Source organism: Lytechinus pictus, chromosome 9 (assembly GCF_037042905.1).
Source record: "Lytechinus pictus isolate F3 Inbred chromosome 9, Lp3.0, whole genome shotgun sequence".
Classification (NCBI taxonomy): Eukaryota; Metazoa; Echinodermata; class Echinoidea; order Temnopleuroida; family Toxopneustidae; genus Lytechinus; species Lytechinus pictus.
The window spans coordinates 20,854,775-20,877,487 of NC_087253.1; the positions used below are offsets into that span (position 1 = coordinate 20,854,775).

Consider the following 22,713-nt stretch of genomic DNA (forward strand, 5'->3'; position numbering starts at 1 on the left):
AATTGAAATTCAAATTAATGAAAATAAAATATATAGCATTTAAGAGGCGCCGATTCTCTAGTTGCCTAATCAATGGCGCACTATTTATTGAATTGAATTGAATGGAGAAAAACTAAATAATTCAAAAGTTTTTTTCACCTCCAATGAATCCGTACTGCTCTCTCCTATACTGTTGAGTTCTATTCCCCCTTTCTTCTTTTCTTCAGTCCCTGGACCGGCTGCTGACGGTTTCTTCTTTTTAAGCTTGGCAAGCAATGACGATTCCCTCTCTGGAAATGGCGGCATCTCCTCTAAAACTGTCGCCTAAAGAACAGAAAAAATAAAATTAGAAAAAAAAGACATGTCTCAAACTATTGAAACCATCTGGCTTTTGCATGCCTAAAATCTGAATGGTTTATTACTTTTTTTTCTTTTATAAGTTCTGCAAGCAACAACTCTCTCTGAGATTGGATGCATCAGCTCTGAAACTGTCGCCTGGTGAATGAAAAAGAATAAATATAAAGAAAAGACATCTTTTGGTTTGACGACCCTCTGATTACCAGGCAAGAGTTAGAATCACAACACCAGGACGCAGCCATACATTAGCTTGGGAGAAACCTGGGATAAGATAACATGCACCTTCAGATAATCAAATATATAGAAGGCTCTTTATAAATGATATAAATTATTTCCTTTTCATTTAATCTATTTCCCCTTCATGTGGAAAAAACAATAAAAACATATATAAAAACGTATATTTACAATGTGTACAATTTAATGAGGCATTGATAAATATAAAGAAAAGACATCTTTTGGTTTGACGACCCTCTGATTACCAGGCAAGAGTTAGAATCACTACAACATGTCGCAGCCAAACATCAGCTTGGGAGAAACCTGGGTTAAGATAACATGTACCTTCAGATAAACAAATATATAGAAGGCTCTTTAGAAATTATATACATAATTTTTTTTTTTTTTTTTCATTTATTCCACCTTCACGTGTAAAACAATAAAAACATATATTTACAATTTGTACAATTTAAGACTTAAGGTGTGAGCCCCTTAAGAAACACATGGCTTAATAACATAGAATAAAAATATGTATAAATCAATTACTATTATCATCAAACAAGTAGAGTGAACACATACCAGTACGTCCGCTGAAGTACATACACTGAGTTGAAGATACTCTACCGCCCTCTGTTGAAGCTCAGCATCGGCGTTGCGTAGTTGATTATCATTTCTTAGTACCTTTTACAAAACACAAATTTATTTGTTTAGAGAAGCAAATACACTAAATATTAAATCAGTGTCCAACCCACTCAGAATCCATGGGATAAATTCAAAGACAAAAATGATCCATATCAACCTTTAACCACGACGACAACACGACGCCGACGACGCTGCCGACAACGCCGCCAACAACGCCGATGATTGGATTTATACAGCGCTTTTTCCAGAGGATACAAAGCGCTGTTAATGGCATAAGACAATTTAAGGCTTATAGTTATACAGGTGAGTTTTAATTTTTGAAGAGCCGGGTTATTTGAACCCATCTCACAGCAGAGGGGGTGAATATAATCCCTTAGGGAAAAATATGACCCTGTCTGGGAAATGAAATGTTATATTCAAACTAAAAGGCAATATATATGCTAGCTCACTCATTATCAGTCAAGTCTATATACTTACATCTTGTATGATAGGTTTGATCTCTGGGAAGAGGTTGATAAACTAAAAGGCAATATACATGCTAGCTCACTCAGTATTAGGCAATATATGTATACTTACATCTTGTATGGTAGGTTTGATCTCTGGGAAGAGGTTGATAAACTTAAAGGCAATATATATGCTATTTCACTCATTATCAGTCAATATTATATACTTACATCTTGTATGGTAGGTTTGATCTCTGGGAAGAGGTTGATAAACTTAAAGGCAATATATATGCTATCTCACTCAGTATCAGTCAATATAATATACTTACATCTTGTATGATAGGTTTGATCTCTGGGAAGAGGTTGATAAACTTAAAGGCAATATATATGCTATTTCACTCATTATCAGTCAATATTATAGACTTACATCTTGTATGGTAGGTTTGATCTCTGGGAAGAGGTTGATAAACTTAAAGGCAATATATATGCTATCTCACTCAGTATCAGTCAATATAATATACTTACATCTTGTATGATAGGTTTGATCTCTGGGAAGAGGTTGATAAACTTAAAGGCAATATATATGCTATCTCACTCAGTATCGGTCACTATAATATACTTACATCTTGTATGGTAGGTTTGATCTCTGGGAAGAGATTGATAAACTTAAAGGCAATATATATGCTAGCTCACTCATTATCAGTCAAGTCTATATACTTACATCTTGTATGATAGGTTTGATCTCTGGGAAGAGGTTGATAAACTAAAAGGCAATATATATGCTAGCTCACTCATTATCAGTCAAGTCTATATACTTACATCTTGTATGATAGGTTTGATCTCTGGGAAGAGGTTGATAAACTAAAAGGCAATATACATGCTAGCTCACTCAGTATTAGTCAATATAATATACTTACATCTTGTATGATAGGTTTGATCTCTGGGAAGAGGTTGATAAACTTAAAGGCAATATATATGCTATTTCACTCATTATCAGTCAATATTATATACTTACATCTTGTATGGTAGGTTTGATCTCTGGGAAGAGGTTGATAAACTTAAAGGCAATATATATGCTATCTCACTCAGTATCAGTCAATATAATATACTTACATCTTGTATGATAGGTTTGATCTCTGGGAAGAGGTTGATAAACTTAAAGGCAATATATATGCTATCTCACTCAGTATCGGTCACTATAATATACTTACATCTTGCATGGTAGGTTTGAACTCTGGGAAGAGATTGATAAACTTAAAGGCAATATATATGCTAGCTCACTCATTATCAGTCATTATTATATACTTACATCTTGTATGATAGGTTTGATCTCTGGGAAGAGGTTGATAAACTAAAAGGCAATATATATGCTATCTCACTCAGTATCGGTCACTATATTATACTTACATCTTGTATGGTAGGTTTGATCTCTGGGAAGAGGTTGATAAACTAAAAGGCAATATATATGCTAGCTCACTCAGCATCAGTCACTATAATTTACTTACATCTTGTATGGTAGGTTTGATCTCTGGGAAGAGATTGATAAACTTAAAGGCAATATATATGCTAGCTCACTCATTATCAGTCAAGTCTATATACTTACATCTTGTATGATAGGTTTGATCTCTGGGAAGAGGTTGATAAACTAAAAGGCAATATACATGCTAGCTCACTCAGTATTAGTCAATATAATATACTTACATCTTGTATGATAGGTTTGATCTCTGGGAAGAGGTTGATAAACTTGACATATGTTGAGAGGAGAAGCCCTCTGGTTGGAGCAGTACACAGGTGAAACTTGGAATGAAGAAGATTGAGCTGAACTTGTGGACTGGTTAAAGAGAAATATAACGATAATTAGCCCTTTGGGTGCTGAATTAGATCTGAGGGGGTAATAATATACAATTAAACACACACCACCTAAAGAATTAGTAAAACTACCAATTGGTAAACATAGACGCCCAGATAAAATACCCTCACATTTAGGAACTTGCTAAAATTGCAATTCAGGAAGGATTGGGGATGAAAGATTGAATGTTAAATTACTCCTAAAATTTAAAGAATTCCAAACATTGTCACTACTTCAAGACACAACAAAGACAGCTGCGCCGGCAACTGTGCATGATTCAGTAATATCGATGTGCACGTCAATAGGCACTATACTGGGATACTCAACCGAGTCAGCTCACTAAATATGTTTGACCACTGGTAGGTCACGTAAGCAGATCAACTTTTTTTTTATTTCTCATAATCCAGGAATCTTGATTGTCTGAAAAATTTCATTGTTTACCCTGGCACAAAAGGGAATTCGTCCCAGGTCTAGTAACCACTGCTCTTCCATCTCTTTCAGTATGGAACTGGGTCCTGCTTCATAATCACTTGTTACAATAACGAATCCACAATTTCTATAACAGATTTGCTATCAGCCAATCAGATTGAAGGATTTCGGTAGCTTTTAACAAATGATTCAAATTGAAGGTGGTTCTCACCTGGATCTTTTATCACCTGCGATGAGGTTTCCGAATTCTCCCAGGATGTAACCTCCAACCTTGACCATGTTTTCGTGACATGCTGGAGCTTGAAGGGCCTGGAAAAATATGGGTAAGATACATATATAAAAAAAAGAGTTGATTCCCTTTGTCACAGGATGACAGAGCTACTGACACGTATGGGGTTGCAGCAAACAACAATTTCACGAGAAAGTCTTTAATATCAAGGTTAATTGACACCATATAATGGGTGATCTAGGTCTGGTTCATTTCCATAAACTGAAATTCACATTTTTTCTGCAATACAAAAAACATAAAAAAATCATGGAATGCTGCGAGAATAAATAATTCAGAGATTTTATTAAAAAACACAATTCTTCCAGGCAAAAAAAATTAACTTACCAAGAATACAGAGAAAATCATTCAAAACAAAGCAAAATCCAATAAACCTCGTCTCCTAACTGACATAATCAAACAGACTCACATCTGTGCATTATTTGTTATATATTTACATCAAAGACCGTCTTTGCTGCATATACCTTTACCTCTTTGCTGTTGATGACGATCTGTATGACTCTATACCAAACCTCATCACTGATACAATCGCATGCCAGTAACCCACTCACAGCTGTGCATTATTTGTTTTATAGTTACCTCAAAGACCGTCTTTGCTGCATAACTCTGTACCTCTTCGCTGTTGATGATGATCCGTATGACTCTATACCAAACCTCCTCACTGATGTAATCAAACACACTCGCAACAGGGCATTATTTGTTTTATATTTATCTCAAAGACTGTCTTTGCTGCAAAACCCTATACCTCTTTGCTGTTGATGACGAACTGTATGACCCCATACCACACCTCCTCACTGACATACTCAAACACACTCACATCTGTGCATCATTTGTTTTATTTTTACCTCAAATACTGTCTTTGCTGCCTAACCCTGTAGTAGTGAACCTCTTCACTGTTGATGACGATCCGTATATCTTATTACCACACCTCTTCACTGACATAACTCACTCACATCTGTGCATCATTTGTTTTATATTTACCTCAAAGACTGTCTTTGCTGCATAACCCTGTACCTCTTCGCTGTTGATGACGATCTGTATAACTTATTACCACACCTCTTCACTGACATACTCAAACACACTCGCAACTGGGCATTATTTGTTTTATATTTACCTCAAAGACTGTCTTTGCTGCATAACCCTGTACCTCTTCGCTGTTGATGACGATCCGTATAACTTATTACCACACCTCTTCACTGACATACTCAAACACACTCGCAACTGGGCATTATTTGTTATATATTTACCTCAAAGACTGTCTTTGCTGCATAACCCTGTACCTCTTCGCTGTTGATGACGATCTGTATGACTCTATACCACACCTCTTCACTGACGTAATCACCAGCAATCCTGATCAGATTGAGAATCGTATCCACGTACCACGTGTAGTTACTAGCGTATTTCTCGGCTAAAATGGCCACTTTCAGTACCTGGGGAGAATCAAATAGACAGTGATATACACAACAGCTGTTATAAGCTACTGAAATACTTGCATCTGATTGGCTCAGAACAATAAAAAGGAAACAAATATTTTTAAAATATAGAAATGAAAATGGAAAAGAAATGGCTGAGAACAAATGAAATGAAAAGAACATTGAAATGTTATAGAAATGAAAATGAAAAAGAATAACAAAAAGATACTATAATAGTAATAATTCTTCAGCTTATTTAGCATTTGTATTGATATAAATCAATATAGAGTTTTACAAAAAAAAGGTACAAATATCATATATAATTATTTAACCCCCCCCCCCCCCCCAAAGTGTTCATTTTTATTTTATTCTAGATTGAAGAGATATTTGGGGTTGCGAAAATTGGAAATAGCAAAAATTTCAAAAAAGTTCACATACTTCAAATAGATAGAATACACAATAAGCTTCCCACAAAAGACAAATAAAACAAACCAAAATAGCTGAAAGCAACTAAAAAGCTGAATGCTCACACCCCTGAATATTTGAGTGCTTTCTTGAAGGATTCAATTGTTATACCTTGCCCATATAGACAATGTCCTTACCATTTCTTCCCTAATGGAGTAGTCTGCCTTCTCTAGATATATAAGCATCTCCCCGACGATCTGGTCTGCGTTTGATTTATCACACATGGCGTAAAGCAGGTCTACGGCTCGTTGGCGCACACTTACATCACGCTCCGTCTGGTTATGATCAAAATCAAAACATTTGAATTAATAGGTGAGTAATCAAAATATTACGCAACACATGATATTCCCAAGTTGTTTAACCTTCTTATTTGGACTCATTTCAAAGCCGTGGGAAAGGGGGGGGGGGAGATTCTACCCTCCCTGAGATCTCGGCCATCAACCGCGCAAGTGCCACAAAAATTTGCACAGTGGTAGTGTGTGATGTAATCTGCAAGGCTGCATGGGTAATTTTTCCTAACAATTATTGCAATTGCAAATCTATCAGTGAACTAATCATGTACTTATGTTTATTTCAATCTACTCTACTGCTGTACGTGTGTTTAATCAAAATGAATGAATCAGGAAATCAGGAAATCTTACCAGAAACCACAAACCCAAGAAGTATGATAGAATTGCAAACACAGATGTGTGGGCATGTGTAACAATTCAAAATACCAGTCTCTTATAAACAGAATACCACTTTTTTTTTTACTTATTATTGTGCATTTTCCATAAGTTTTCGACTAGGATCACATGGCACTATTAAACAATTATATATAAATGTTATCTTTTGGTAGTCAATGGCCCGTATTCTGAAGTCAGGTTTAACTTAGACCACGATCTAACTTTGTGCTAAAATTATGGGAAGCCAAAAATTAAAGAATTCTGTTTATATTGTATATCTCTTATGTTTACTATTTTGTTTCCTGTTGCTTTCATCATGAAGAAAAATACTTTGTAATACTTCAGTTACCATTCCCAGACAATTATGAACAATTTGAGTGTCAAATGAGTTAAGAAATTGGATGTGTACTGTTAGGGATTTGTGCCCCACTTGGCTCTCCATAGTTAAACCACAACTTTAAACCAGGGTTTATTTTAAACCTGAGTTCAGGGCCCCATCTTACAAAGAGTTGAAATTGATCCCATCAGTTGCAACTATGGAAAGCCAGCAACATATGCATGTTTATTTTCAAAAATTTCGAGATATGAATGTATATCCATAAATTAATAGATTTTCTTGAGAAATTGGTGAGATCTCTGTTTACAAAGGACATTTTGCAAATTTCCTGTAGAAAAAATCATGACACTGATGGATTTCCATAGAGTTACGATTGATTGGATCGATCATAACTCTTTGTAAGACGGGGCCCAGAATACCAGCCATAGTATTGGATTCCACTCCATACACCAAAAAATCTGTTTACCTTGAGGGCCGTGACAACTGTGTCTAGATGTTTCTTGACTGCTTCTCTTGAGAATTCAGATGAAGCTAGTAGACACATACTCTCAAGAGCAAGATACCTGCGAGAAAAAGAGATAATAATTAATAAATCTTTGATTCGTAACTATGATGGTGGTCCACAAGTCTGCGCACCTAACGATTTTGAGTTAAGATTTAACATGGATTTTCATCTTTTCATTTTAGCTCACACTTGTATGACATGCTAGGATTCATCTTCCTACACCAGGGGGTGTTGCAAGAAAATATTTGCATTCAATCGCAAATTTCAGATGAAATTTTACACGTGATATATCCATTTTAACTAAGTCATTTGTACTTGTTGATGCAAGAAACAGACCATCAAGTGATTGGAAATTTGCAATGAAATGCATGACTTTCAATGATTTTTTAGACCTAAAATTGACTTGCGATCAACTTTTTTGCAACACCCCACAATATTCATGACAACGATAATGTAATTAAATTCGATTCAGTTAAAACTCGTATAATCACCTATTCATTTCTATGTTTTGTAATTTAATATTTTGTCTTAAATGCATAATGGTTACTGAACTCTGACATATTGGCAAACCTTCTTGTAGGATGCGTTCAGACTCACCTCAAATTTGTTTCTCTGTGTTGTAGGAACTGACCTAGTTGATTACACGCTCTCACCAGCAAGGAGGGCTCACTAAAATATAAAGATGGATAAATACATCATTAGCTGTGTGGACAGGACCTGCAATATAGGCAATTCTTAGAATTGCAATCAGTATTGATCATTTTGAAAACAATTTTAGATGAATGAACATCTACACAATGTTGCCTAATTGACTTTTGTATAATTGGATGCAATTACATTGCTGTCCCATGGCCAAAGGAAGCAACTCAGATTTACTTCTATTCATATAACCATGGACTTTCACGTTTTGCACAAATCATTTTAACGAACTTTTTATAAGTAATTGGAGCTCACTAAAGTGGAAATATTCACAAAAAAAGAACATACCTATACCAATAATTGTGAAAAAGATGTAGGATATTACAATTTCATAAATTTACAGGAAAATTTCAAAGTGTAAACTTTTTTTTGATACACACTATAGTTCTTTCTTATTCTTACCTGTCATGGTGGATGATGAGGTTAATAGCCTCAAACAGGACGGCATTCTTGGAGTTGGAATGCTGGACTTTCTTGGACTTTGGTGGCTCCTAAATCAAAATTACAACAACAAAAAAGTGAAATAGTAACCCAACTTTCAAAAACAGATATCAGGAAATAGGTGGCTCCAGTGCCAGGACCCTTGGTGGGTGTTTAGAAGATACGAATGACTTTACAAACTGATGGTGAGCCTTTCTTGTGGTAAACGATTTTCATGGTGTTGATTTATTTTCGAAGGGTCACAAGTCATTCGTAAGTCGATTGTACATGTAAACTTTAAACAGCCAATCACAATCAAGGTTTTCAGTGGCAGTTACAATAATGGCAGACTCTGTATGCATTTTTCTGATCATTTTTTATGATTCCAATGCATTTTTATCAAAAATCTATTGAGAATTTATAGAGTGTATTATAAACAATCTTAAGATAATTTTGAGAGTTTTATCAATAATCTTACAGCAAGAACTAAGCTTCACTGTTTGAAGTAACTTTCACAAACATGATATGGATATTTTGTAAGCAAAAATTTTCCATCAGCACATTCTTTTCTTCTTCAAAAATTGAATAAAATAAAGCAAAGTCAGATTTTACTCGGGTTAGTCAAATTACTACAAGCAGCAGACAGTGAAGAAATACATTTTTTTTGTGTACCTGTGCTTTGTTGAGTATTGTTTCCAGACACTCGGTGAGTCGACCCCGGAGGGCTGGGTCATCTGGCGGTCCATAGAGCTGTAGCAATCTCAGGAGCTTGACAGCCAACCAGGGGGCGGGAACAAAGTAATATGTATAGTCCTGAAGGTCTGTGTATGATGATGTAACAATCTGGGGGGAGAAGATAATTCAATTCAACTCATCTCTTTAGCATCTATCAAAACCCATGCATACACAAGACAAGTGACAGCCTCGCCTGCAATACCCAATTCAATATAGCAGCAATGGTGAGTTCGAAAACAATATGAATTATTTAAAAAAACACTTAATATAATACTAAGTTCATGGGCCCTAAATGACCTTTGACCTTAATCAATCATGTAAACTGAAACTCGTGCAAGATGATCAGTGATACATGATTACTTCATTGTCCAAGTTTCATGAACTAAATCAATATACTTTCAAAGCTATAACATTTCAAAAACTAAATCTTGGTTAAGATTTCAATGGTGACGATGCCATCAAAACAGCGGCTCCTATGGTCTCCCTTTGTTATGAAGGTGAGACAAAAATGACAAAAGGCTACAACATACACTGAAAATGAAGCGGATGCAGGGAGTCGGAAAAGACCATGGACCTATCAGAGCCAATTAAATAATTAAATTGTACAATTAAAATATTACAATAACCAAAAAAAGTACAGTAGTACAGTAACAAACATAAAGTTCTGAATTATTCCCCCCCCCCCCTATATTCCAATTAAATGGGAGAGAAACTCACTCTACTGAGCCTGGAGACAGCTAACTGAATGCAGCCTTTGTAATCTTCTGGATTCTTTAAGCACAGATCATAGATGAGACTGGATCCCGCCGTCGCCACGCCCTAGGAAAAACAAATCAAGAGAAGAATTACAAGTAGAGGTGTCGTGGTGTAGTGGTTCAGTCACTTGACTCTTCAACCAGGGGTCGAAGGTTTAAACCCTATCTGGCGCTATGTCCTTTGGCAATGGCAAGCCATGTTTGCCACTCTCCACCCAGGTGTTCAATGGGTGCCCGGTAGGATGTGGACACCAATATGATTAGATTCCAATCAAACTAACAAAAACACAATTTTAGCAGACATATACATCTTAGATGTTGGCATTGCTGGCTTTCCAAAGTTGTAGTTCATTGGAACAGTCGCAACTCTTTGTAAGACCGGGTCCCAGGTGTCATAGCCTGACAATATTTTTTTTTTAATCTTCGGGGACTACTCTTTACAACTCACTACCTTAATCTGCAACATTGGATAAGCTTTAACACTGCAATGAATGAGGATTTTACGGGGCTTTTTTTTTTATAGTTTCTACGGCTCTTTTGAGCATTTTGGGGGCATTATTGCCCTGAGTTTTCAAGTATTTTTTCTCCCTGGTGACAGCCCCTTGAGAATTGACTCACCATATGTGAATCACTGATAAGGTGTATGACTCTGGATGTCCATTCCCCGCTGGGTATCGATTCACTAGACGTACGGTAGAGACGGAGTAAACAAAGTGATGCGCTCTGCTTCACTTGGTCTATGGTGTCACTGGGTTGGAAAGGGAAAGAAGTTTATAGCATCGTTAGAGATTTCAAATAGAAATTCAAATCTTTTATTTATACCTGTCATCGCTATCAGAATGATTAGGCCTTCTCCTCCTCCTTCTCCCCATCCTTCGCATCCTCTTCATCCCTCTCCTTTCCTTTTTCTTTCTTCCCATAATTTTCCTCTGCCTCCTCTTTTTTTTTCCATTTCCTTCTCCATGTCCTCCTCCTCCCCTTCCACCTACCCTTCTCTTCCTCTCCCTCCACCTAATCTTCCCCTCCTTCTTTCCCTCCAACCAATCCCCTTCCTCTCCACCCTCTCCATACCTCCCCCTTCCTTGTCACCATCCTCCTCCATTACCTTCTCCTTTTTTCTTTTACTTTTACTCTCCCTCTTCCCTTTCCTTTCCCTATTCATATATTTCTATTCATTTTCCCCCGCCTGTCCTGCTCCCCCTCCTCCTCCTCCATCTCCCCTCCCCCCTCCTCCTTCTCCTCTCCACCCCTCCCCTCTCCTCCTCCTCCTTCTTCCCTCTCCCAGACCTGCCAACCTCTGGGAATGAAAAACTGTATTCTGTGATTAAAAAAACTGTATTTTTCCCAAAAAAAGTGTATTTCACAATAAAATGCTTGGCGCAATAGCTCATCGCGGCGCTCAAGCTGCATGCAGGCTAAAATGCGCACTGCTCTTGCAGATGAAAAAAAAACATTAAAACATGTGTATATCTTCACCCTGGTTTGAACAAAATGATTGAAAAAAAAAACAAGTTACCTGAAATTACATTGATCTAATAACCATATTTGTGCACGTTTTATGAAATAAGAGACATATAGAGATTATTTTTCTCAATAAATTACGATTTAGTTTAAAAAAAAAAAAACGTATTTTTCAAAGAAAAAACGTACTGCCGTATTTTGGGTACTGGTTGGCAGGTCTGCTCTCCCCCCTCCCTCCCCACACTACCTCCTCCTCTCTCCTCTCCCTTGCCCCCCCCCCCTCCTCCCCCTCCCTCCTCCTTCTTCTCCACTCCCCTCCCTCCTCCTCCTCTCTTATCACCATCACCCTCCTCCTCCTCCCTCTTCATCTCTCCTCCTGCTCATTATTACCAATCCTCATCTATCCCCTCCATCCCATCACACGACTATGGGTACTTACGCTGATACAAGTAGATTTGGTACATCTTTGCCTAGTTTTTCTGCCATGGATTGGCTGCCAATGTTGGCTATACAATGGAGAGCCAGGTTAATAAACACTGCATTCCTACTTTGAAGGTCCTTCTTTATCGTCTGAATAACCAGATTCATCAGTTCGTTGTTCTCGCTCACGAGCACCGAGATGAACAGGTAACCCTACAAGAAAAGAAAGGATAAGATCCCAGCCATGGCGTAATTTCCTTCAGCAAGAAATTTATCCACATTGTACTGCACTCAACCCAGGTGAGGTGAATGGGTACCCGGTAGGAAGAAATTCTGTGAATGCTTGAGTGATGAGGCAGCCCAGCTAAAGCCGGGGTAATAATAGCAGGGCCTGCTGGGAGAACAGTTTTCAGAACTGAAGTGGCTTCCCTGGGTAAATATACCTATATTATTATTATCTTTATTGGCCTTTCTTTCTGTAGCAAAAATCAGCAAAAGTGTCACTTTGAGGACCCTGCAGATACTTCTGACATTCAAATACAATTTCTGATAAATCAAAGGTACAACCTTGAAATTACTATCATACATGTATAACCCCTCCCCTCCAACATGCAATGCCCACAGTGAGAATGTTTTGTACAATATAGCTTGTGCCATATAACATTTTGATGGTAGTGATTTTTGGCACATCAGAATAATAAACACACTGCCACTCCATGCTAATCACCTGACGACATTGCTTCAGTTCTGGTGCAAGTTATTTCATATACTTGTCAACATGAAATAAGTGATAAATCACCAATACTGTCAAAGAAATATAAATGAAGAAAAACTAGTATTTGTTCTTTTTTTAAATCATATTACATGTACCTGCACTACCTTCAAAGCTACCTACATTTATTTATCAGTTATTTCTTTTTTATCCTATTTTAATAAAATCATATTTTCTTTGAAATTTTTAAAACATACTAAATATCATCATTCTTACAAGTTTCAAAAATCCTATTTCTAGGGGAAAAATCCTATGTACAATGTAGTGTCACTTGACTCACTTCCCCCTTAAAAATCCTACTATTTGGCAGCTCTGGGCCCCATTTTACAAAGAGTTGCGATTGCATGCATGTTTGTTCAAAAAGTTTTCTAGATATGAATATATATCCATTGATTCATTGATTTCTTGACAATTTGGTGTGTTCTCCTTTGTTTACAAGGGACATTTCACAAATTTCCTGTAGAAAAAATTATGACACTGATGGATTTCCATAGAGTTACGATTGATTGGATCAATCGTGACTCTTTGTAAGACAGGGCCCTGTACCTTCAAGAACGATAGAAAAGAGAAATGAATACTAACTATTTGTTTTTCTGTGTATCTGTTTCCACTGAGTAAGTTGACTGCCTCCATGTGCCCAAAATCAATGTCATGACCGAGCAGGAATATGAAGAGGAGTTTGCACACATATTTCTTCTTCTGATACCCATCCAGCGTTTTGTCACCTGAAATGAAACAAAAAGAAAAACTGATCGTTGGTCCACGGCTTTCTGGGGAGCGTTTCATGAAAGGACTTGTCAAAATGGCTCAGAGGTGTTATCCCAAAGTAAAGGTTTATCCGACAGTTACTATTAAATGTAACAGTGCTTCCCAGAAAACCAAAATCAGTAAAGACGTCAGATCTGACTTGCCAGACAAAAATGTAGATGAAATTACCCCCAATTCTATTCGCTCTCTCTCTCTCTCTCTTTTTCTCTCTTACCTTCCTTTCTGTTCGTCTCCTCTCCTGATCTACTATCGAATACATTGAAAACAAAATCTCATCAAGGGATTTTCTGAAGTTAATTGGCTGGTGTATGAATTATTCATGACATTCACTACATACAAGCATGCTAGTTCCTTCCACACCCAACAGATAAAAAAAAATACTTGGTATTTTCAAGTGAGAAGAAAGCAAAGTACATCGCTTGTAACACTCCAAAAAGGAAATACCAACAAGTGTACTTTTCAAACTCATTGGCCACTGCATGCGCCTTATTATTCTTGATACATGCACATTTTTCATATGAAATATACTGTGAAGCTGTTTTTTTTTTTTTTTAATATACATGCAAATTTGATCTTTGTATAAGACAGTAGGGAAGATGCTTGAAATAAAATGTTATCTTTCTCCAAAAAAAAATGCTTGGAAGAATTCTGTAACTTTTTTTCCTGGACAAAGAAATAACAGAGTATGGGACTATAAGTGCTGTAAAAAGAAGTGGAAATTATCTCTAATTCTAGAAGGTTTATTCAAGACATCATCATGTTGCATCCCGAGTATTGAGGCCATCAAGAACTTTTGCTTTTACAAAGTAATCATTTTAAAATTAGAGACGAGCGGCAGAGGGATAGTCAAATAAACTTTCTCCTGGTGGGTGTTTCATAAAGCTGTTCGTAAGTTAAGAGCGACTTTAAGAACGACTGGTGATCCTTTCTTGTGGTAGATGATATTCACTATTAAATGTTTATTGGTGATTATTTAGTGTGTATTAAAGAACGGTTCACCAGTCATTCTTAAAGTCGCTTTTAACTTTAATATACGAACAGCTTTATGAAACACCCATGGTCCGGGGTGGACTTTCCCTTAAATGTAGATTATGATAAGAGAAAGGTGCAGCATTTTCCATCCTAACCTGTAAAGCCTCATGAATATTCATGTTCATCTTGGGTATCTGATTACCGCGACATAATTCGGCATGTAATTGATTTGCACGGATGGAGATGCGATCCTCGCAAACAACGAGGCAAGCCAACCTCGTGCTCCAATCCATCCCAGTCATTTCAGCCTTTGTTCTCCCGGTATTGATTTTGTCTTCACGAGCATTTAGACTGCAATTCAAGCAGGCCAGCTGAAGGCATTTTCCATTATGATGTTGCGTGTCAATTTAAAAAGAGGAAGACTTTTTAGATGTCTTGCACGCCGAAAGGAAATTTGACATTTCTTGCCTGGTTGGGTTTGAGGTCATATTAGATGGATTTATGGACACACATGTAGGAATCTGCGTATTATTGAGCCCAAGACATGAATTGATAAAAAGTGACAAGAGAGGGGAGCGGGGAGTGGGTGAGAGGGGAGCGAGGAGTGGGTGTGGGGAGGGGGAAATGGAAGGACATGGGAGAGGGGGATGGGAGAGATGGGGAAAAAAGGGGGAGGGCAAGGGGAGAGTGGAAGGGGGAAGGGGAGAGGAGGGGGGAGAGGGGGAGAGGGGGAGAGGGGGAGAGGGGAGGAGAGAGGGGAGGGGAGAGGGGAGGAGAGGGGAGAGAGGGGAGGAGAGAGGGGAGGGGAGAGGGGAGGGGAGAGGGGAGGGGAGAGGGGAGGGGAGGGGAGAGGGGAGGGGGGAGGAGGGAGGGGAGGGGAGGGGGAAGGGGAAGGGAAAAGAGAGGAAGAAGGGAGGGGAGAGAGGGGTACACGTAGGGGAGAGTAGACAGGGGAGGGGAGCAGACACAAGAAGAGAAGGGGAGGGAAGGAAAGGGAAGAGAAAGGAGTGTGGGTTGACAGAAAGTGTGGGGTATCAAAAATATGAGTTAAAAAGTGGAGGGACAGAATGAAAATAAAGAAAGAGCAAGGGGGAGGGAGACAGAAAGACAGAAAGTGAGGTAGCACATCTTACCCCAATTAAGGGGAGGGGGCAGGGACGGTCAGTAAATTGTAATTTCTATTCTCTGTGTACTACATTAATGAAAATGAGTATCGGAACATACTGACAGCACTCCCGGATGACAAAAAGAAAAGAAAACAAAGATTGGCAGCAAAATAGCAAGAAAAGAGATAAAAATGCTGTAAGGTAGAGTGAGAGATAAAGAAAGAGACGTGAGAAAATGAAATATGAACAGCTACGATACATGTATGCTTGTGTATCATGTTTTCCAAGGGACGGAACCCGAGCCGACTCTTTCCACTCTAAATTATCAAATGGTTCCTGAAGGGATTAACAGACAATATACATGTCTTGTAGCAGTGTCCTATTTCACAACAAGATGGTCATTACATGCAGTTCCCTTTCACACTGGAAAACGGCTGCAATGTCGCCACAATTAAACTTGTATCCCTTCTAGGAAATTGCCAGCCCCAGCTTGGTTGTAAAATCTTAAATAAATGATTGGGTCAAGTCAAAATAGTTCATGCATTGCTGTTTCATATTTCATATATTTTTGTTGCATATTAAACACTTTTTCTGAGCACCTGAGACAGTCGTAACTGGGCAGTGAAAATTCGCTCTACCCCAGACAATAATGGGAATATGGTTATATATTTCTCTCCCCCCTCCCAATAATCCTCACTCTTTCCCTTTCTCAATTCTCTCTCTTCGTCTCTCTCCTCCTCTACCACCCCCATCCTCGCTCTCCATCTCTTTTCCCTTTTCTCTCCTTGTCTCTCCATCTTTCTTTTTCTCTCTCTCTCTCTTCTGATCCTTTCCAAGTAGTACCACCGTATTTCATTAAACCATCCATCACTTTAGCAAGAGTTATTTGTTTCCAGGGAAGGAGGCCACTTCATGAGCTTCTTATTTGATGAAGCAGCCACAATAAGAGTCCATTATTATCCATTCACATTGCAAGAAATCATTGCATTGCAACACATGTATAATTTAATCATCTCAGGTAAAGCATTAGCCTAGCACCAGCCAATGATATTATAGCAATGTATGGAAGATTATAGAACAGACAAAATGTATCGCCAATTGCCTTCATGACAAAGACCAATCTAGAACGTCTTTTTCGAAAATTAGAGTATCAAAACAGCAGTGCAGTTCTCGACTCTGGACAAACTTTTTTTAAACTTTGAATGAAACTGCTATACCATTTTACCCATTTTTGACAAAGACCTCCCAGCATCTGTTCTTTGTCATTTGACGGGCAATTTCATTACATTGTTTTTTAATCCTTCATACGTCTTGGTCACAGAGCAAAAACTCCACTATTCTGGTCTAAAGTGCACAATTTTTCATACATTGTTTTGGAACAGAAAGTAAACATGTTGATCGGTCATGTTAATTTGTGTTGTGGACAAGCATGAAAATTTCAGAAATTTCCCAACATATATACACCTGTAGGCCTTCGTTGCCGTTATTAACTTATTATGGTCATGTATGTACGTTACACAAAGACAAACTTAACTGAAGAGTACAAAAGTATGGCACTCTCAAAAGGAAAACCTGAAACCAAATTACAGATCAAATACTTCTCTCCCATCAATCCCAATGATGCAAAATCATAGTAGACACATCCATACCAGCCCAATCAGGCAAAATACAAATAAATTTACAAGAACTTGTTCAGACCTCAAAATATCCAATAATTATTTCAAACATTCACAGGTACCAAGGCCAGGGAAGCATTTCAGCAACACCTATTTCTGACAAGTTGTCAGATCTGAAAACTTTTGGACAAGCAGACTTTGTCAGATAAAACATCCAATAGGTCCTTTCAAGGGTAAATTGCCAATTCGTCCATTGCCAACTCGTAGTCTAATGCCATTCCATCCATCAACATTTCATCTAACAACCATTTGGTCCATTGCCATTTGGTCCAATCATTACTTCGCCTAATCACCAGTTCGCTTTATATGACCATCTCGTCTAATGACCAGTTGGTCTAGTATTCGTTTTATTTTCATTTGTTTTGCCCAAATAACACTTAGTCTAATTAGACCAATGGTATGGCTGTTGGACCAACTGGTTATTAGACAAAATGGTGAGTGGAGGAAATGGCAATTAGCCCATGTGGATGTTAGACACACTGATGGAAGACCAAATGATAGTACATGTAGACGAGTAGGCAATTGGACTAATTGGCATTGGACCAAATGAAAATACATCCTTTCAAGACACCAGGTCCGCAGATTGTTCTTGTGGTTTGTTTTGATTGAAGAACAACCAACAATATATTTGCATTTTTAAAGGAGAATGAAACCCTTGAAACCAGCTGAGTTCATATCAAAGATAAAAATCAAAAAAACATATTGTTGAAAGCTTGAGGAAGATTGAATGAATAATAAGAAAGTTATGAGCATTTGAATATTGAGATCACTAATGCCATGTAGATCTTCCCATTGGCAATGCGACCAAGATCTGTGATGTCACACACGTACAACTCCCTCATTACTTTAGTACTTATTTCACTTATATTCTCACTTTTATAGAGTCTATCACAAGGTGAGGTGTTCTCTTTATGAGAGGACAAGTACAGATGTTTCACAACATTATATCATTGATGAATCGTTTGTCATATGATTAGAATGAGCAAAAAGAGATGTTTTGGGGTATATTTTCAGTGTCCAAAAGGGGAGAGTTGTTCATCTGTGACATCATAGATCTTGGTCGCATTGCCAATGGGAGGATCTCCATAGCATTAGTGATCTCGACATTCAAATGCTCATAACTCTTCTATTGCTAGTCCTATTTTACTCAAACTTTTGTTGATCTTATTCTTTGATTTTTCTGCTTTCACAAAAGCTAACTTGCTCCAAGAGTTTCATTCTCCTTTAATTTTTAAAACATAATAACACAGAATATACCAAGTATTATATCTGCGATTGGGGAGGTGTGACTACCCATATACCACTTTGTAGACAAAGAGAAAACCAAGTTTCATTTCTTATATAATAGGAAGATAATATGGTACACTACTGTGTATATATAAACACAGAATATTATCAGGGAGGTGTGAATATACCACTCTGTACAGACACAGCAAATACCAAATATCATTTATAATTGGTGAGGTGTGAATATCCCTACACCACTCTGTACAGACACAGGGAATACCAAATATCATTTATAATTGGTGAGGTGTGAATATCCCCTTTACCACTCTGTATAGATGCAGGCAATACAAAATATCATTTATAATTGGTGAGGTGTGAATATCCCTACACCACTCTGTATACACACAGGACATACAGTACCAATTATTATTTCTATTCGGGGAGGTGTGACTACCCCCTACACACTACTGTGTACAGAATGTAGGAGGCTGTTCTCACTACGTTCCTAAAACTAGTTTACTGGAAACTAGTTTAACGCGTAGTGAGAACGGTCGAAGCGGTCTTGGAAGCGATCTTGCAAACCAGTTTGGAAAACCACCTCGCGATGTAGTTTTCAAGATCGCTTTGCCTCGTTAAACTGGTTTTAGCGTAAGTGAGGACACAACCGTTCTTCGGGAAGCGATCTTCGCATATTTTGAGCGCGCTACTCCACACGACAGGTGTAGAATGCCTACGCTGCGGTTTCGAATTTCGCGCGAAACATGTCACCCCTATGAGAGCGTTTCCATAGCAACAAGAGCGCTTTACGTGAAGTGATTTTGAAAACCACTTTCGTGTGATCAAGTGGGAACGCTAGCAAAGCGATCTTCCAAACTGGTTTCCTGAATCGGTTTCTAGTAAACTAGTTTTAGAAAGCGTAATGAGAACGGCCTCTAGGTCCTCTTGTCACAGGTGGCAAACAGGTGATTTGAATGCAATCAGCTTTATAGATGGCAAAACTGGCACTGCAAAACCGAAGGAGGCAATTTATCACGCAAAGGCCGCTACGGGATTCTCGATGGCAACCAAACAAGATACTAGTAATTTGATTCTGTTTCTTGGGAGAGAAAGAAAACAAGAGCAAGAGAACAATGTAATGATTTTTTTTTAGAAAACAGATTGCACAAGAAACTGGACATGCTCAGTCTTCGTTATATTTGAGAACACCCCCCCCCCCTTTCTAATAAAAAAAGACCCATGTGCAATGACCTTTGGGTAATGATAATTTTCCTTTTATGTTTCATCAATCCTCACCCATGCATGACACAATGGATCAATCTACTTTCCACAGAACACAGTCAATAGTTAATAGGACCTAATGCAAATTTATCATGCATAGACCATCTTGGGGAGGGGGGGGTATCATTGTGGGAATTCTCTTTCTTCATATACATCTATTGTAGGGGCCTACACAGTCCCTCTTTTGCAATTATCTAATGTTGGATGAACCACAATTAATATTGTATATGTAGGTAATTAATTTTGCCCTTTTGTTGCATTTTCGAAGATCATCCTTTAATGTTTCACTATTTCCTATATTTCTGTCATGTGTTTTACATACATGTAGTTATGTATTACAGAATATATTATTTTTTGTGAAGTTTTGTATTCATTGAATGCAAAAGAAAATAAGCAAACAAAAAGAACTCCCCCCCCCAAAAAAAAAAAAACACAGAAGAGGCCCAGACAGTGTAGGACTAAATGTATGTAATACCCCACATATTTTAAACCACGATACATACATGTAGTTTATTGTATCCTTGTCATGGCAGAAACTACTGTTTTATTTTATTTATTCATTCTTATTCACACTGAAGTCAAATTGGTGCAATCAACAACTTCTAACTATAGAATCATGATGGAGAGGGTTTTTTGTTTTCATCCATGTCTACAGGTGATTCTCTAACCAAAGAATTGCAATACTGACAGTTAGATGGATGAATCTTCAAACTATCGTGATTAGCAACAGGAAAGGGGAAAGAAAGATACTGTTTGGAATACAGGAAGAGGAGAGATCAGGGAGGAGAAAGAGGGGTTGCTTTGAACATGGACCTATTTACAGTTGTAGTAGGTCCATGAGCACTTTGAAGCTTTGGAAACTTTGGGTGAAGCGAGAACATCGCTTCAGGGGAGGAGGGTCGGATCCTCTAATTCCTCTCGGATGTTTAATGTTTAAGATGGGGAGAGAATAAGAATGAATTCAAATATATGAAGAAAAAATAAAGATAATAATAATATGCAACATTTATATAGCGCTTTATACAAATGTCTCTATTAAAGCGCTGCATACTATTACCCCGGCTTTAGCACCGCTATCCTAATCGGACGCTCGAGCATTCAAGGAATTCCTTCCTACCGGGTACCCATTTACTACACCTGGGCGGAGAGTGGCAAATATACATCAACGCCTTGCCAAAGGACGCGAGTGCGTGGTGGGATTTGAACCCGGACCTTGTGGTTCGAAGTCCAGAGACTTATCCACTGAGCCACAACATCTCTTAACTGAAGATGAAAGACAAGGGAACAAAGAAAATGTGTTCATACATGTATACGTGGTCATGTACCAATGTGAGTCCAGTTTTGTCCTGTTGAAGGGGGCGTGGCCGGATTCACCTCACACTCACAAGAATCACCCTTGCCCCTTCCCTCTAATTGGCTGCCAATTCAGAGCATCCTCCATCGTCAACCCAACCCTCTGACTCTCCTCCTCCTCCACTTGATTCTACCATGTCGTCTTCATGCGTACAATTATAGAAAATTCAACACATCTTTGGGTCACTATCGATCTCGAACTGTTCCTATATACTATCATACCCTGGGTAGGGACAGTGATTTTCCACGATCGCGGAAAACGGACGGAATTCACAGAATCAGCCTTTTGAAACGGAAAGTGGCTTTTCAAACGGAAAATCACGGAAAACGTGTTTTTTCTCAAAATGCATAAAATAGCAACAGAAATTACTCCCAAATCCTCAACAAAATACGAATATCAACTGGAAAAAACATGATCTCACTTTGCTACAACAATCATGACAATCAACACATCGTAACTACGTGTACACTCAAGCCCCTCGATCGTATCTAAATTAGTTTACACTCACGTCCGCATATAAGGTAGAATACGGCCGTGTGTTGCTGCCCTCTGCGTTCGGTCATAATATCATGATAACGGTGATTCAACAAATCCAAAATGGCGGATAGGTGGAAGTCGTCGACTGATCAAAACCATGTCCGAAAAGTCCCCAAATCAGTGATAAAATCTCATTTAACCATAAAATAATGCTAATAATGTGAAAGGCGAAGATTTATTTATGTTGATTATGTTTCTCTAAATACTTTTTGAGCTCTAATCTCTTTGATTAAAGTGGATTTTAAAGCGATGTTAGTACATTGGTAGATGCAAATTTTGACCAGCGCTAGCATTTTAACATCATTGCGTATTGGTTTTCTATGTAAACGGAATTGCCACTTTTTCATGTACACAAAGTCTATGGGGAAACAGAATTTCTGTTTTCAGACATGCTGAAACGGAATTTTAGATTTTCTGAAACGGAAAAGGCAATTTTTAGAAACGGAAAATCACTGTCCCTACCTGGGCCACCCCTGTTTGACTCAAGGTGCTCTAAAAAGCTGCAAAAAAGACAGATGTATTTCAGATCTACATATATAATGTATCTTAGATGATGATGGATCTTGGAGCCATGAGAAAAAAAATAAAAAGACAGTATTAAAGCAATGAAGCATATGGCAACAAGCTGCTTTGGTAACCCACATACAACATGCATGGTCTTTTCAAAGATCAAATTTTCATCTGTGAACAGTTTTTCTGGCAATCATTTGAAGTAATTACCCCTGAATAGCCTGTTCAACATTGGAATAATTTGCCGTTGAATTCAATAATCATATCCTCACTGGAGACTTTCAAATCTAAACTAAAGTCTTATCTTTTCTAATATTAGTATTAGTTATCGGCACTTTGACACTCATCTATTAAAGCTCTCTCATTCTTTCTTTTTCTTGTGCACCTTGGAATAGAATTTTCCTAGATCGATGGCGCCATACAAATGCCTATTGTTATTAT

General features: G+C 37.9%; 1 protein-coding gene across 1 annotated transcript in view; it reads right to left on the minus strand.

The window, feature by feature from the left end:
* The window catches only part of LOC129267552 (AP-2 complex subunit alpha-2-like), a 32,374-nt gene extending 18,809 nt beyond the window's left edge, over positions 1–13,565 (minus strand). Inside the window, exons 1-14 of the mRNA XM_064104908.1 lie at positions 13,427–13,565; positions 12,092–12,285; positions 10,810–10,939; positions 10,154–10,255; positions 9,374–9,544; positions 8,684–8,772; positions 8,180–8,251; positions 7,544–7,640; positions 6,213–6,350; positions 5,446–5,628; positions 4,124–4,221; positions 3,336–3,465; positions 1,129–1,230; positions 139–303 (exon numbers count right to left, since the gene is read on the minus strand). Coding sequence (XP_063960978.1) covers positions 139–303; positions 1,129–1,230; positions 3,336–3,465; positions 4,124–4,221; positions 5,446–5,628; positions 6,213–6,350; positions 7,544–7,640; positions 8,180–8,251; positions 8,684–8,772; positions 9,374–9,544; positions 10,154–10,255; positions 10,810–10,939; positions 12,092–12,285; positions 13,427–13,477 — 1,722 coding nt within the window. The 5' untranslated portion in view covers positions 13,478–13,565. The remainder of the gene's footprint in view (positions 1–138; positions 304–1,128; positions 1,231–3,335; positions 3,466–4,123; positions 4,222–5,445; positions 5,629–6,212; positions 6,351–7,543; positions 7,641–8,179; positions 8,252–8,683; positions 8,773–9,373; positions 9,545–10,153; positions 10,256–10,809; positions 10,940–12,091; positions 12,286–13,426) is intronic.
* Positions 13,566–22,713: the final 9,148 nt, after the last annotated feature.